The 16,385-nt window shown below is 58.5% G+C and overlaps 2 protein-coding genes across 4 annotated transcripts; both read right to left on the reverse strand.

Moving 5' to 3' along the window:
• Positions 1–1,361: 1,361 nt before the first annotated feature.
• Positions 1,362–10,614, reverse strand: LOC117977645 (NF-kappa-B essential modulator-like). Of its 2 annotated transcripts, none has more exons than XM_034950017.3 (8): positions 10,016–10,614; positions 7,740–7,858; positions 5,830–5,982; positions 4,604–4,700; positions 3,436–3,579; positions 2,654–2,796; positions 2,375–2,436; positions 1,362–2,076 (listed from the first exon to the last, which is right to left on the reverse strand). In XM_034950017.3, the coding sequence occupies exons 1-8, from the start codon at positions 10,202–10,204 to the stop codon at positions 1,934–1,936; spliced, it is 1,050 nt and encodes a 349-aa protein (XP_034805908.3). In that variant the 5' UTR covers positions 10,205–10,614; the 3' UTR covers positions 1,362–1,933. The 2 variants fall into 2 exon arrangements, with proteins under 2 accessions (XP_034805908.3, XP_063457820.1); XM_063601750.1 differs by having other exon boundaries at positions 7,740–7,855; positions 10,016–10,539.
• Positions 10,615–14,075: 3,461 nt separating this feature from the next.
• On the reverse strand, positions 14,076–15,587 carry LOC117977677 (cancer/testis antigen 2). 2 transcript variants are annotated; one of them, XM_034950136.3, is made up of 3 exons: positions 15,201–15,587; positions 14,451–14,585; positions 14,076–14,221 (listed from the first exon to the last, which is right to left on the reverse strand). In XM_034950136.3, exons 1-3 carry the CDS (start codon positions 15,440–15,442, stop codon positions 14,083–14,085), a joined length of 516 nt encoding a protein of 171 aa, XP_034806027.1. In that variant the 5' UTR covers positions 15,443–15,587; the 3' UTR covers positions 14,076–14,082. The 2 variants fall into 2 exon arrangements, with proteins under 2 accessions (XP_034806027.1, XP_034806026.1); XM_034950135.3 differs by lacking the exon at positions 14,076–14,221 and having other exon boundaries at positions 14,222–14,585.
• Positions 15,588–16,385: the final 798 nt, after the last annotated feature.

Below are 16,385 nucleotides of genomic sequence, written 5' to 3' on the forward strand. Positions count from 1 at the left end.
ATGAAACAGCCACCACCAGTCACACTGGGCAACAACACTCTTGGTGAAGACAAGAGCACGCTTCGGTGGTAGAAAAAGAAAAGTGCTCATGTGTGAAGCATCCTTCCCACAGACCACAAGGTGGTCATGACGACTCCAAACTCAAAGCAGTAAAAGGGGGAAAAAATGGATAAATGTGACTACATAAAGAAAAAAAAACTTCGAGGCTGAGAAGCACCAGTAGTTTAGCAGGGTGTGGTGGCGCACGCCTGTGATCCCAGCTACTCGCAAGGCCGAGGCAGGAGGACTGCTGGAACTCAGGAGGTCAAGGCTGCAGTGAGCTCTGATTGTGCCACTACACTCCCACCCGGGTGACAGAGACCTTATCTCAAAACAAAAAACAAAGAAACACTAGTAGCGAGGTCAAAGCAGGAAAAGATATCTGCAATTTCTATCACAGCCACAAACCTAATCCTGCTCATGGACAAAGAGTTTCTAAAAGCTGAGCAACAAAAGATAACCCAGTAGAAAAACGGATAAAAGATATGAGCAGCCCAGCGGGGCGCAGTGGCTCACACCTGTAACCCTAGCACTTTGGGAGGCTGAGGCAGGCAGATCACCTGAGGTCAGGAGTTTGAGACCAGCCTGGCCAAAGTGGTGAAACCCCCATCTCTACTAAAAATACAAAAATTGGCCAGGTACAGTGGCTCACACCTGTAATCCCAGCACTTTGGGAGGCCAAGGCAGGTGGATCACGTGAGGTCAGGAGTTCGAGACCAGCCTGGCCAACATGGTGAAACCCCATCTCTACTAAAAATACAAAAATTAGCCGAGCGTGGTGACAGGCGCCTGTAGTCCCAGCTACTAGGGAGGCTGAGGCAGGAGAATCGCTTGAACCCAGGAGGCAGAGGTTGCAGTGAGCTGAGATCACGCCACTGCACTCCAGTCTGGGCGAGAAGAGCAAAACTCTGTCTCAAAAAAAAAAAAAAAATATATATATATATATACACATACACACACACACACACACACACACACACACACACACATACATATACATATACACACCTATACATATACATATATATATATGATATGAGCAGCCCATTCAGAAGCAGAACTAAAAAAGGTCCTTAAAGCCTCAGGAAAGATGTTTAAGCTCACTCTTAACAGAGAACTGCATGGCCTAGCGAATGACAAAAACCCAAACGGGCTTTCCCACCTCCTCCTTGGCAAGGCTAGGGAAATAGGGGGTGGGGAGAGATGGGAAACCAAGCTCCAAGGAGGAAGGGGCTCAGGTACCATCTACCCCATCGCCCATGCTCAGTGGTGTCACTTCTCAGAATCTATGCCAAAGATAACGCACGACTAATGCACAAGGATTTTTACTATGCCATTATTTATGGTAACAAAAAGATGGGAAACAACCCAAATGTCCATCAATAGTGACTGGTTAAATACACATCGGTCTGGCTGCAAAATGGAATAGCATGCAGCCCAAAAGGAGAGCACCCGTGTGCATGGTAAGAGGGCAGCACTCCCAGGGCACAGCGGCGGGCGGGTCGGTGTCCGGTGGGAGGAAGAGCTGCCACCCAGCTCTGCCAGGGGAAGCAGTTCTCCCTGAGAGCCCCAGGCCCCATTCTTGACTTCCCCAGTGCCGGGTGGAGGAAGAGGGAGGGATTAGCCCGAGGCAAGTGGTTCGAGCAGACAGAAGGGAACAAAAAGAGCAGCGAGTCAGGCCTGATCCGGGCCGCATCTACCCCAAAAGAGGGGACGAGCGGATCAACAGCTGAAGCGTAAGGCGCCGCGCCCAGCTCCTGGGTGGGGCTCCAGGTGGCATCCCAGTTGTGGCCACCCAGCCCTTCATCCTGGGCTAGGCAGGCGGGAGAGGAAAGCGCAGACTGCACGGTCCCGGGCACGTCCTCGGCAGGCAGTGGCCTTGCACTGGCCGGCCCTACTCAATGCACTCCATGACATGTATCTGCAGGGTGTCCATATCAGGGGCCTGATACTGGCACTTGGGACAGCAGAAGTCAGGTGGCTCCTCGGGGGGGCTCCTCCTCTGGCTGGGCAGGGCCAGGGGAGAGGAGAGGTAGGCTGGGAAAAGAGAAGAGTCAGAGGGAAGGGGAGGATGGAGGGGGATGGAGACTTGGCAGGACTGTCAATGGCAGGCCTGGTCTCACAGGCCACTCATGTAAGACCAGGAGCCGCCGCTACCACGGCATGCCTCCCTTAGCCTCGGGGAAGGGGGTGGGCTACCGATGGGGTGGCCTACACGAGCTCCCGCCGTCAAGTCTCCAGAGAGCAACAGGAAGGTCGAACTGTGACCTCCCGCGGCGCAGCACCTGCCCTCCCCACCCACCTCCTCCCGCAGGCCCAGTTCTCGCTCACTCACCAGGGGCGGGGGGCAAGGGGGCCTGGGAGACCTCGACATGCCGCTTCCTCATGTCCTCGATCCTTTGAAAACAGAAACCGTCCAGTCAAGGCACGCATTTCTGTAAAGCTCCTTGGCTGGACTAGTGTCAAAGCAGCTCTTGGAAGCTCAGGTGAGAGGAGAGGGACCACAGTGAGCCCTAACCCAGAACACCAGGAGCCATCCGTCTCCTGTGGTCACCACTGGCGACCCCCCAGTGTCGCACCCACTGCTCACACGGGCACGCTCTCAGAGGCCCACCTGGCCGACTCCTGACAGCTGGCCTTCAGTTTGCTGTACTCCCTCTGCAGCTGCTCCAGCTGCTCCTGCAGGAGCTCCTTCTTCTCAGCCAGCTTCTCCCGGGCCTGCCTCTCAGCCTGGAAGTCCGCCTTGTAGATATCCGCCTGGCAAATCCAACAGAAAGGGATGTGCCCGCCACAAGCCAGCCACCCACCAGGCACTGTGCCAGGCACCACAGGAACAAAGCAGAACCCACTGCTGTCCTGCCAGAGCCCCCAGCGGCGCAGAGGAAACAGATACCAGTAATGTTTCCTCGTAACAGAGGAAACGGCGAGTAATGCCAAGCTCACCGAGAGGTCTAAGGAGCAGCACAAGTGGCTCAGAAGCTTACGAAAGGCCACTACAAAATGATGCCAAAGAGGCCGGGTGCGGTGGCTCACGCCTGTAATCCCAGAACTTTGAGAGACGGAGGTGGGCAGATCACCTGAGGCCAGAAGTTCGAGACCAGCTGGGCCAACATGGTGAAACCCTGTCTCTACTAAAAATACAAAAATTAGACGGGCATGGTGGCAGGCGCCTGTAATCCCAGCTACTCAGGAGGCTGAGGCAAGAGAATTGTTTGAACCCGGGAGGCAGAGGTTGCAGTGAGCCAAGATCGTGCCACTAGTGGCACTCCAGCCTGGGCAACAAGAGCAAAACTCAATCTCAAAAAGCAAAAGCAAAAAAAAAAAAAAAAAAAAAAAGACGCCAAAGAGACACTCCAGGTCCCAGTGCCAGGGTGGGTCAGAGAGGAGGGCCCTCACCTGGGCCTTCAGCACCGGAACGGTCTCCATCACAATCTTGTGCTGCTCGGCCTCCTCCTTCAGCTTATCGATCACCTCCTGTTTGGCCACCAGGGCCTCCTCGGCCTGCTGGAGCTGCTGTTTGAGATCTTCCAGCTGCATTCCCTAAGGACGGGCAAGGGGAGCTGACGGAGCCTCGTCAGCCCAGGGCGAGGCTGGCTGAGAAGAACTGAGAAGGATGAAAGAGTGGCCCTGGCTGACCAGGCTGGGTGATGCCAGCCCCTGATTTGAGGGCCCATTGCAGGATCTCAGCGTGCACAGGGAGATGGCTGCGTCCTGTCACGGCCCAAAACGACAGAGGAGACGCTGAGGTTTTTTTCAGGACTGAAGAGGCCGCTGAGGTCATCTGGTACAACCTCCCAGCTGGGCCGACATTCCCTTCCCAGAATCCCCAGCTCCACAGCCCTCCTCCCACCCTTCACAGGACACAGGCCACACCCACTCACAGCGAGCCGGTCCCGTGCCCGCCATGTGCACAGCTCAGCTGAGAGCCCTCAGTCCTTCCACTCTGCCACCTGGTCAGAGGTGCACTCCTCCCACGCAGGCATCTCCAGCCCCCTGAGACACACACAGACACACCCCACCAACGCCCCCCTCCAGAGATTAAGTGGCCAGTTTTGTAGCTAACTCTTCCCCATGTGACCTGGCTTCAGGCTTTGTCCTTATAAATCTCCTCTGCGTACACTTACGATGGACGGTGTCCTGCTAAAATGTGATCACTAGCAAACTGCACCCAGGTTAGGTCTGATGAGGACAAACTAGGAAAAGGCTCCCAGCCAACACTGGGGTGGAAATGCTGTCGGGCTTACCTTGGCTTGGGGGAAGCTGAGCCAGGTGCCAGATGGCGATGGCTGGCAAGAGGGAATGTCCATGGAGACAAGATGTCCCCAGCCCCACAGAGGGAGCACCCCAAGGCTCTGGCCCAGCCCCCCATTAAGATGGCCTGCTGACACTCCTGAGAGCAACATCCTGGGGTTGCCATCTCCCCACAGCTTCCCTGAGCTGTCGCAGCTGCAGCCTGACACAGGTCTAAGCCAAGTCTAAGGCAGGTCTACCCATTCTCAAGGTTCAGGGCCACGGGGAGAGGAAGAGGCAAGGCCAGCCCTAGAGCCCCAGTGGCCGCACTCACTCGCTTCCGCTCACTGCCCACCACGCTGCTCTTGATGTGGTTGTCGTATTCTTGGAAGAGCTGGTGATAGGCCACCTGCAACTGGGCCAGCTTCCTCCTGAGGAAAGGGAGCTTTTGCTGGAGAAACCACCTCATGCCAGTCCAGCCACGGTGCTGCCTGCTTCCAACTCTACCCCCTTCCTTCCCTCCCTCGCATCACAGGCCTGGAATGGGGTCTTCCAAGGCTGTGTGAGGACTCCTGAGGCCGTCAACTCTAAAGCAGGCTTTGGTGGGCTGGTCACCAGGCAGTTAATATCGTTTTCCTAAAAGCTAGTATTTTTAATGTTTATAATAAAATCGCGGCCAGACGCAGTGGCTCACGCCCATAATCCCAACACTTTGAGAAGCCAAGGCAGGAGGATCGCTTGAGCTCAGGAGTTCAAGACCAGCCCGGGCAACATGGGAAAACGCCACCTCTACCAAAAACGCAAAAATTAGCCAGGTGTGCTGGCCTGCGCCTATAGTCCCAGCTACCTGGGAGGATCGCTTGAGACCAAGAGGCGGAAGGTACAGTAAGCCGAGATTATGCCACTGCACTCCAGCCTGGACGGTAGAGCAAGACCCTGTCTTGAAAATAATAGTAATAATACAATGGAACTACCCTGCACTGTTCAAAACTGTGAACTTCACAAACAGCTCAGAAAGGCAGGGGAACTGTTCTAGATTAAAGGAGACTGAAAAGGCACGCCAAGCACAGGAACCTGAGGTCCCAGATTGGATGCTGGTAGAAGGGGGGGTTTGGGGGTATTTTTGTTGTCTTTCTGTTGCCCAGGCTGGTCTTGGAACTCCCGGGCTTAAGCCATCTACCCACTTTGGCCTCCCAAAGTGTTGGGATTACAGGCGTGAGCCACAGCACCTGGCCTAGAAGGGGTTTTAAAGGACAAGTCCCCTGATGACCTAGTGGCTAGGAAAAAAAAAACTACAAAAAAGGCCACGTGTGGACACGCAGTGAAACGTGGTCTGGAGAGCAGATGGCATGACTGTATCAAAGACAAACCGGGTGTCATCATGGTCGCCTCTACCGTTAGCAAGGCTAAGGGATAGAATGGGCCCACAGCCACAGGCAGAATCTGAAGGAGTCCTCAGAAGGCAGAAACAACCATGGACCCGACACTTCTCAGCCTTTCGGCTAAGATCAAGTGTAGCACCACAGACCCTGCGGTGCGGCCCCGCCCCCGCTGACTCACTTCTCCTCCGAGGCGGCCTGGCGCTCCATGCGGAGCGCGGCCTCCACGCTCTGGCCCTGCATGCGCAGCTGGTCCACCTGCACGCTGTGCTGCTGCTGCAGCGCCTCGCGCTCACTCTCCAGCTGCCGCGCCTGCTCGCTGGCCGCCCGGGCCCTGGCACGGGGAAAGAGCAGACTCAGGGAGGACGAACGGGGGGACGGGAGGGGCTATGCGCAGGGCGTGGGCGGGGGGTGGGGGTCGGCTCTGAACACCCTGTGACTGCGAGCTGATGCCAGGCGGCAGGGTGGAGGCACCGTCAACAGACACGAGGACAACTGCAGGGGGCCAGGTGGGAGCAGCAGGTGAGGAGCTTTGCTTAAGACGTGTTTGCTTCAATGCAGGGGCCCAGCAGGTGACCAAGTACAGATGGCAAGGAGACCTGGAAGCCAGGGGAAGGGGGTGGTCCGAGAAAAGGATGGGGTCGCCTGCATCCCGCAGTGCTGGGGCCAGGTGAGAGGAGCCCTCGGAACTGCCCGTGGAGTTCCACGTGGGGGGCTGCTGGGGGCCCCAGCAAAAGCAGTCTCAGTGGAGGGGGTCAGGAGAGACTGCTGTTCCAAAAATGAGAGACTGCCCACCTGGGCGTGCAAGCACTGAGCTCAATGCAGACCGGGCCTCGGCCCCATCCCTGCTGCTGCCCAGAGCTCTGCTGGAGTCCCAGACGACCTGCTCGGATGCTCAGTTCCCACACCTGCCCCCCTACAGCTCCCTTAACCTCCAGTTTCCAGGGTCTGGCCTCATCCCACCACACCAAGCCCTTCCACAGCCTCACTGCAGGGACAATGGTGGGTGCATCTGTCCAGGTCCTGGGTGGCCTCTGGCCACAGGCAGACACGGCCCTTCTCCAGTCACCCCAACTCTGCCTGGCAGGCCTGGCTGCTTGGCTCTCCCCTCCGCGCCTGCCTGCATACTGCCCCCACACCCTGCACGGGTTCCCTCTGCCCATCAGAGCCTCGGTCGAGCTCCCCTCCCCTCTGCCCTGCTGGCTGCCCCAAGTGCACCTTGACCGCCTACTGTGCTGGGATGGCTGGGGCCCCCCTGGCAGCTGATCCATCTGTCTGGAGGGCAGAAGCAGGACCGAATGAGAACCACAGAAACCTCCCTGCCCTTTGACCCAATGGTCCCACTCACAAGAACCAAGACCCCTTTGCAAAAGAGAGTAACCAGCAGGCCTGAGGCCACCGGCTGGCAAGGTTGGCCCTTGGCTGGTGAAGTTCCCTTGCCACAGTGACACTTTCTCTAGTGGTCAGGGCGGTCCCTGCACCTACGCCATTTGTAGGAAGAACGTGGTTGACGTGAGCACCCGCTCTGCTGCTGGGAGTCGGGGATTTAGGTACCTGCCTGGCAGAGGGCGCTGACAGGACCTGCCCCCAGTAAACACCCAGGGCGCTGAGTCTCTAGCGGGCATCCCTGGGCAGGAACATGGCCCGTGTGGGAGGCGCTTCTCACTGTGCCGCTCGCAGGGCGGCGGGAGGCTGGGACAGGGCTTCTCCAACTCCCCCCACGGCTCCTGCCCTGGCGGCTCCTGCCCTGTGCCTTTTTCCCTGTCATCAACCTCAGCCACGAGGGCGACTGTGCGCCGGTCCCAGAAGTCCTTCCAGAGAACTAGACACTGTGGGTGTGGGCTCGGGGCCCCCAAAATGCCTCCTAAGGAAATAATCCAAACTCCATCAAAGGGTCACAGAGTGCGGAGAGCCGGCTGGGACCCAGGTCCCGGATGCCTGGCCCAGACCTCTCCCGACGTCTGCCCCGACGTGTTTACGCAGCCTGCCCCGGTCTATCCTCATCAAGGAGCACCCTGGAGGCCCCTAAACCCACCTCATTGCTTTTGGAAACCCTGGAAGCGGTCTCCGGAGCCGGCTCCCCCGACTCACCGACCCTCCAGAGCCTGGCATTCCTTAGTGGCAGCCTCCAAGCGACTCTGGCTCTCCTGCAGCTCCCCGAGCAAGGACGTCACCTGGGCTTTCACAGAGGCCTTGTCCTCAGCCATCTGCTGCAGGATAAAAAGCCACTTCCTGTCAGCACTGCTTTCTCCCCAGCGGCCCACTCCTGCCATCCGCAAGCCTGGGGCAACCCGCAAGCGGCTGAGGCCTGCGCGCCATGAGGCCTTTTTTCCTGCCCTCGGCACCCCCAAACCTGGGTGCCCTAGGGCCTCATGAGCCCAAGGGCCACCCAACCCTCCCCAGCTGCCCACCTTAACCCTCTGCCACAGGGTGACACACAGATGGGGCAAAAAGAGATCCCCAAAGAGACGAAGGAGCACAAAGCTGCCTTGAGGTTGTCAACGGCTTAGTCACTGCCCCGGCAAGCAGGCCTTGAGGGCTGAACCCGGTGGCCTTGCAGCTACAGCCCCAGCAGGGGATCTCTCTCCGTCTCTCTGAGACTTGGGACAAAAGGAGGCCAGACACGAATAGGGCAAAGTAAACACAGGCCCCAGTCCGCACCCGGGGCCGCCAGGATGGGAGAGTTTGTGCAAATCAAGAGTGGACACTGAATTTCGTTAAACACTGGGAACTGCAGAACCTCTCGGCAGGCACACTGCACTCAAACCCCTGCCCGAAGACACCCGGCCACCACCTCACGGGGCCTCTGGGAGCCTAAGGCCGCGCCCCCGGGACGCCCCAGCCCCCTTTTGAGTGAGTTCCCGTCTGGAAACGCTCAGGGCTGCCCAGAGCATTTACTGTCTGTTCCGGCCAACACCTGACCTCCCTTTCTTACAGCATTTACTACAAAGGGCTTACCCTGTCCCTTTGAGACATCTGTGTAGCACCCACAACCCAGGGGCTTTCCCGAGGGCCCCGCAGCCACTCCTTGGAAACGGAAACCTCAGGAGGCGCGGGGCCCAGTCTCCCACTCTCCACGGGGACGGAAGCATCCCAACCTTGGTAAGCACCGGCAGCTCCCACCCACGGCTGGCCTCGTGGCAAGGACGCTGGCTGCCCCGTCATCTTTCACCTGAGCCTGCACTCGCCCCCTCCCGACTCCCTCCTTCTCCCTTCGCAAGGCCAGGCCGCCTCTGCTGGGGCGGGAACGGAGCTCAGCTCTCTCCCCCGCAAGCAGGGGTTTCTGAAGAAAATCTCTTTTGCCAGCTTGAACAAAGGCCCGCTTTTGTGTACCTTTGTGTATCTCCGGTGTTCTTGTCAAAAGAGGAGGACAGGCACAGAGGCCCGCGGGGACAAGGCCACAGGATGACGGAGATGGAGGCTGGAGAGGTGCAGCCGGCGGCCCCCGGCGCCGTGGAGAGGCCTGGAAGGCAGCTCCCTCACGGCCCTGGCGGGGAGCCCACCCTGCCGGCACCACCGCTAGCTCAGCCTCCAGGCCTCCAGAAGCGGGAGGCCACGCGTTTCCGTGGCTTCGGCCCCGCAGTCTGTGGTGCTTGGTCACGGCAGCTGTAGATAACTCATCCACTTCCCACACAGGAAATCAACGCCTTAAGCCAGGTGCTCTAAGCCCTGAGTGGAGCGGCGTGCACAGCCCACCATCCACGCCTTTCCCCAGGGGAGTGGAGCCTGGCTGTGGCAAGTGCCAGGTACCCGCCAGCAAGTCTCCTCTCCGGCACTTCTCTCCACCTTGCCCCTCAAAGGGAGCACAGCCCCTTCCTGACTACCATCGCCAGGATCCTGCGATCAGCCAAGCCCACACACAAAGACCCTGAAACCAGGCGGTCTGTGCTAATGACACGATTTATGGGGGGAGCCTTGGGCCACACAGCTGGACCTCTGGTGGCCACAGCCGAGTGACCAAAGTTGGCCACGCAGGCGCTCTGTGCCTACGCGGCCCACCCCCCGTGCAAACCCCGGCCGCCACGGCTGGGGTGAGCTTCCCGGTTGGGACTCCGTGCTCGCTGTCCCACACTGTTGCCGAAAGAAACAGGTGCCGTCTGCACAACTCCCCTGGGCGAGGAGCCACTGAAGCTCACGCCTGGTCTCTCCTGGAGCCCGCCCTGTGCGCCCTGAGCCTTCGCTCACCGTAACCTGTGTCCTTTCCTTGTAATAAACCGGAACTGGGAGTGTGACGGCTTTTCTGAGTTCCGAGCCCTCCCGGCACAGCACTGAGCCCCAGGGCGCTTTGGGGGACCCCCGACCACGGGTTCCCTTGTGGAACACTGGCGTCACCGCGGGTTTTCAGAACCTGGCCCTGCCCCGACTACCTGCTGGCATCTCTTCAGGTGCTCCACCTCCCGCAGAGCCTGCTCCTTCTGCCTCTTCAGGTCGAGCTTCTCCAGGCTGAGTCTCTCCACCAGTTTCCTGGCCTCCTGGAACTTGCACATGAGAAACTCCTTCTCCTCCCTCTGGCTGGCTTGGAAATGCAGAAGCTCCTCGCAGCGCTCCCGCAGCATCTGGTTGCTCTGCCGGATGGCATCTGGTGGCAGAGGGGACAGTGGAGGGGAGCTGGGCAGCCCGGTCTGCCGGGCCCTGCCTGGGCCCACATGGGCCTGAGGCTCAGGAAGTCAGAGGCCAGAAGTGGGGCCGCCCATCCTGGTGCCCCACCCCCGCCATAATACCACGCAGCTTCTCTCAGGGGTGGATGGCGTCTCAACACTCCCTTTTGTTTCTTTAAACACTTCCAAAATCCTTTACACTAATGCCCCTCACTTTCTGCAAGAAAATAACACCAAACACATCAGCTTCACTTAAAAGTACATCTCAAATGTCACTTTAAAAAATTTTTTATTTTTGGCCGGGTGCGGTGGCTCACACCTGTAATCCCAACACTTTGGGAGGCCGAGGTGGGCGGATCATGAGGTCAGGAGATTGAGACCATCCTGGCTAACATGGTGAAACCCCATCTCTACTAAAAATATAAAAAATTAGCCGGGCGTGGTGGCGGGCGCCTGTAGTCCCAGCTACTCGGGAGGCTGAGGCAGGAGAATGGCATGAACCCCGGGGGGCGGAGCCTGCAGTGAGCTGAGATAGTGCCACTGCACTCCAGCCTGGGTGACAGAGTGAGACCCCGTCTCAAAAACAAAAAAAATTTTTTTATTTTTGTAGAGACAGGGTCTTGCTCTGTGGCCCAGGCTGGTCTCAAACTCTCGACCCCAAGCGATCTTCTTGCCTCGGTAGGTACACACGCAAAACAGATGGCCGCAGCCTTCCACACGGCTGACTCTGCAAACAGCGAGATTCTCCCTCTCCCACAGGGCAGTGCGCTCGCGGATACTCCTTTCTCTCCATCTCAGGGACTCACCTCTCTGGGTGTCTGCATGGGAGCCTCACCCATTCCCCCTCCTCACCAACCTGGCCTCTCTGGCGCCCGTGTGGGTGTAAATTGGGGGCATCTTTCAAGACAGGGCAGAAGGAGAACCTGCTCTCTGTCTGCTCTCCACCTCAGGGAGCCCTCCTGCCCTCTTGCGTTTCCTCCTGGGCCCTTGAGGTCACTTGAGGGAAGAGAGGGGAAGCCTAACACACTGGAGACACAGCTTCAGGAAGGAAGACACAGAGCTGAGCCAAACAAAGGAGGCCGCTCTGGGAAGCTCAGGGAATGAGGCCCCAGAGGACAGATGAGCATCATGGGCAAAGCGGGGTCAGATTCCCCGTGAATTCAATACTTCAGCCAAGCGGGGTTTACATCCTAGGGCAGGAGGGGAAGAGGCAGCTCCAATTAAGGAAGGGCCGCCCTCTGGAGACAGGCCCCGGGTCACTCCGGGGGTCTCCCTGCAGCGCCTGTGGTGTTGCTCCCAGACTCAGTGGGCCAGCAGGTCCCTACCTGACAGTTACTGTGCTCCTGGATCTTCATCTTTGCTCCCTGGGCTTCTGCTTTTGTGCCCGTGATGTTGGCTGCAGGGGCCGGTGGCTCAGCACCTGGTCAAAGTTGTCTGGATGCAGTTAGAGCTGCAATGCAGCTGGACTTCTGAGTCAGCCCGGCCAGGGTCGCGGCCCTGGGGCATGGTGACCTCTCCCGGTGCTGCTTCCCCTGGGGCACGGTGACCTTGCTGGGGCGGGCACATGCTGGACTCGTGGCCAGGTTTGCCCGGGCCTCCCCGTTTCACCAGGAGTCAAACTCCTCTAACCGCGTGTGACGACCACTCTGCATGTTTGAGAGGACGGAAGTTAAGCGGACTCTTCAGACTTGACTTGGAATTCTGGAATATGAGGGCTAGAGGGAAGCATTAGGGACCTCTTCACCTGAGGCTGGGGTGTGTTCTGCCACAGCCCTGACCCATGCTCCCACCAGCTGTGACAGAGCCCTCAAGGGCTGGAGCGCTCACTGGCTCCCAAGGAATCCCGCTGGCATGACAGGAAGGTCTCTCTGACATTGCTGCTGGTCTTTCAGTTTTCCTTTGCGCACCTCGGGCTGAAACAGAGCGAGTTCACTGCGTCCCTGCATTCCAGGAAGCTCCCCAGGTCTCAGCGTCCTCTCTCAGCTTCCATCCGTCCCTGGCCTTGACAGAGACCCAGGCCTCTCCTAGCACACCACCGATCCAGAGGAGAAGGAAGCCGCTCACACCCTCCGGGGCAGGCATGCGGAGGTGGCATTTGCCTGGCTTCCTGCTGGGACTTCCTCACAGCGTGCCCACATCTCTTGGAAAAACTCCTCTGCTCTGAGACAGAACCGGCTTTGGCACGGCCTGGATGTACCAACCCCCCTCGCCTTCCTCAGTTGTGCAGTGATTTGTTCAGCCTTTCCGCAGCTGGTGGACATTTACATTCTAAAAACTACTTACGTGGTGGTGTCATTAAGATGCTGGTGGATTCTACCTCATTTGCATATCCAGGAGTTTCTCAGATGGATTCCTCAAGGTGGGTGGAAGGGAATGCACATCTTTCCCTTAATAGAAAATGCCAAATAAATGTCCAGATAGATGTTACTGCCACTCCTACTGACAGCGTATGAGTCCTCGTTTCCAACTACAGCCTTGCCAAGCATTGGAGATTGTCAACTAATATGATTAATCTTACATTAAAATCTGCTATGTTCCCACCGAGCAAATGCTAAAACAAAACTCAAAGGGATCAAGTTGTCTCCGAGCAACTTAAGAGCATCCCAGAACACAGCTCAAGCATATGTCTGTTTTGCTTTGACAAACAGCCCCTTTCCAACCTAGCTCTGCCCAAGATGGTGCCAGCGTGACCTCCCGGCAGACAAGGCACCTCAGTAAGTCACATAGACCCCGCAGCTGCCTGCTCCCTCCCCTGCCTACCATTTATACCAAGTCCCCCTTTAAAAGGCCCTGCTTTCTGCCCCCAATGGGAAGCAGTGCTCTTAAAGGCAGGAGCCTGTACGTCTTCCCCTAAACCAAGCATGGCAGAAAGTCAGTTTCTTTACAGGAAACCTTGCTCTTGTTCATTGGACTCTGCAAGCAGTAAGAGAATCTGTGTTAACATTACGTGTTTACAAACATTTTACGCTGTTCACATTTACTATTATTATTACTTTAGAGTCAGGGTCTCGCTCTGTCGCCAAGGCTGGAGCTCAGGGATGCATTCATAGCTCACTGCAGCCTCGAGATCCTGGACTCAAGCCACCCTCCCACGTCAGCCTCCTGAGTAACTGGGACTACAGGTGCCTGCCACCACTCCCTCCACCCCTAATTTTTAAATGATTCTTATAGAGATAGAATCTCACTACGTTGCCCAGGGTGGCCTCCAACTGCAGGTCTCAAGCCATCCTCCCACCTGAGCCTCCCAGAACAATGGGAATACAGGTGCGGGCCACCATGCCCGGCCCATATCACATGTTTAACAGTGAAATAATGCTGGTTTTATGCATCTATTCAAGTACATGTTTTTGAAGCCTTTTTAGAAAGCACAAAAGCTCATATGTTCAATGAAAACAATTTGGGAAAAAATTTAATGCTGATCTGGAAAAACATTATATATGCTACTGTCATATACTTAACATATAAATGCAAGTATATTGAGGAAAATATTCTAAAATGTCCACAGTAGTTAATGCTGAATGGCGGGACCCAGTGGCTTTTCATTTTCACCCATTTCCCAAATTGCCTCCCGTTACCTTGTGCTACTTCAATCTGTGAATCCCAGAGCCTCCCCTGCAACCCGAGGACAAGGGCATGCAAGTCCGAAGGTGCCTTCGCTCGCCGAAAAGAGACTCGGACACGGAATCGTAGCTCAGTTTTATTTTCTACAGAAACAAACATGTAAGCCGTCCTCCTCCAGCGACAAACAATCAGGCCCCCACAATGAACTGGCCACTTGTGCTGGGACTATTCCCTAGGGGAGGAGGCATGACCTAGGAAGGGGCGCCAGGCTGGGCTTAGCGCCTCTGCCCTGAGGGAGGCTGAGCCAAAAACACGGACAGAAAGTACTGCGTGATCCACATCAACAGGGAAAGCTGCTGGAAACAGGAACTGATGGAGAGCTGCAGTTGGCGGTGGTCTGCAGCAGTCAGTCGGCTAAATGTGAGGGGCAGAGAACATCACGTTAAAGGCGACACCTCTGCACCCATCTCCCTGGGCTCCCTCGGGTGGCGGCAGGCCTGGTGTACCAGGTCTCTGTTCTGAGACCTTGTGTTTGGGTGTTCTGAGATCTCTAGCTTTCTGCCCCTCCGGGGAGGCGGATCCCAGCCCCCAACCCACCACCCTCATCCGCCCAGCGCCTTCCCTGTCCTGGTCCCGAACTGACATAAACAGTAGGTTGCCGGACACGGTGAAGTCCTTCAGAACCACCCCTGGTCGGGGGAGCGGTGCGGCATCCCGGGACAGGATCCTGCGGACCAGCTCCGCTTCCATGGGCGACGAGAAAGGCATCGTGATGTGCCTGGTGGGGACCCAGTTAAGGTGCCATCTCCTAGGATTTGGCCGGTGCCCATCTCATCCCCTCAGGCTGTCTCCCCATGCACTGGCCCAGGTCCTGCAGCAACCCCACGCAGCTGTCTTGATTCCCCACTTTCCTCTGTTGCACCTCAAGCTGACTCCGGCGTGCCCTTCCAAGGCCCTCCCCACCATGCCCCCTGCCGCATCAGCCGGGACCTCTCCCCATCGCTTGACACCACCCCCATCCAGCGCACACCCCAGCCACCGGCTCCCACCTTGCACGCTTCCCCCCAACTCCTGATCCCTTCACACACCCAAGAACCCCTGTCTCCTGTCCCCCTGCCCCTCACCCCATCGCCCAGCACCCAACTGTGCACACGCTCCACCTCCCATCCCCTACCTACTCCCTTCCTCTGAGCCACCCCTCGACCTCCAACTCCCAGCCCCCACCCCCACCCCACCCGGCCCCTTACCCCCATCTCCCAAACCCCACCTTCCGCACCTGGCCCTGCCCTCACCCACCTCCTGGCCCTGCCCGCCACCTCTTGACCCTGTTGTCTCCATCTCACGGCCCCCACCCCGCCACCAGAACCTCCTAGAACAGAACAGAACAGGATACAACTGAAGCAGGCGGCTGTCCCGCCTCCTGGCCCCGCAGGGGCACCTTCCATCCTGCGCAGAAGCGGCACCGCCATGCGGACCCCGCGGGGCGCCTCCTCTCGGCCCCGAGGCCCTTGCTGCCCCTGCGCCCCGGGGACCTCTGCCGCCCGTGGCACCCGCCTCTCCTGGGCCGCCAGCATTGCCTCCTGGGCCATCAGCATCGCCCGTCGAACCCCCTGTGCCCTGGCCTGCGGCCTGCATGGCTCCGGAGCCTCTGCGCGGCTCTCAGAGAGAAGGTCAGGGCCCACGAGGATGCGGAGGCAGAGAGGCTGCAGGAAGTTCCGCCCCCTGGCGTGAGATGGGCAGCCCGGGATCCTCAGGGCGCCTGCGCACAGGGGCCCTACTTCCGGCCCTGGGAGACCCCGAGTGAGCCCCGGAGCACGTGACCGGTTCTCACCAACCCCGCCCCTCCCCAAGAGAGTCCGGGCCGGAAGGTGGCCGCAATGCCAGCTTGGACCCCTCACCCCTGAGCAGCCGGCTGTCTGCCGGACCCCTGTCCCGGGAGCCCTGCAGGGACTCAGGCACTGCGGGGCCCAGCCTGTCCCATCCCCCGGGTCTCCCTCACATCGAGGAGCAAGACGGGCCTGGGAACACGGGGCCGGGACTGTGCGGCCATCGTCCCGGACCCTGCCTGCCCTGTCCGTCCTTGGGGGAGCACCCAGGACAGACCCCGGGGGGCAGGCCTCTAACTGGGTTCAGCAGCCTCCGTCCCTGTCCTGGTCGCCCAGCTGGTGGGGTAGCTGGAACTGCATGTCTGGTGGGCGTGGCCTCGCGCCAGCCAAGGTCTCCCAGGCGCCAGGTCCAGCCAAGGTGGACGGGAGGGCCCAGCGGGACCCGGGGCCGGATCTCACTCCTGGGTTCAACGGGTTCTGTCCCTGTCCTAGTCGCCCCGCCTGGTGGGGGAGCTGGAGCTGCGTGTGGGGTGGGTTGCGGGTGGCCTCCCACCAGCCAGGGGCTCCCGGGCTCTAGGCCTGGCCCAGGTGGACAGGCGGGACCTGCTGGACCTGAGGCTGAGTCGGGCCTGGCTCCTGGGTTCGGCAGTATCAGTCCCTGCCCTGGTCGCTCTTGCCTGGTAGGGAGCTGGGAGGTGACCCTGTGTCTGCCGGGTGCTGGCTTACTTCTGTGTCTGGAAGGGGGTCAGATC

The sequence above is a fragment of the Pan paniscus genome, chromosome X, assembly GCF_029289425.2.
Source record: "Pan paniscus chromosome X, NHGRI_mPanPan1-v2.0_pri, whole genome shotgun sequence".
In the NCBI taxonomy this organism is placed as follows: domain Eukaryota; kingdom Metazoa; phylum Chordata; class Mammalia; order Primates; family Hominidae; genus Pan; species Pan paniscus.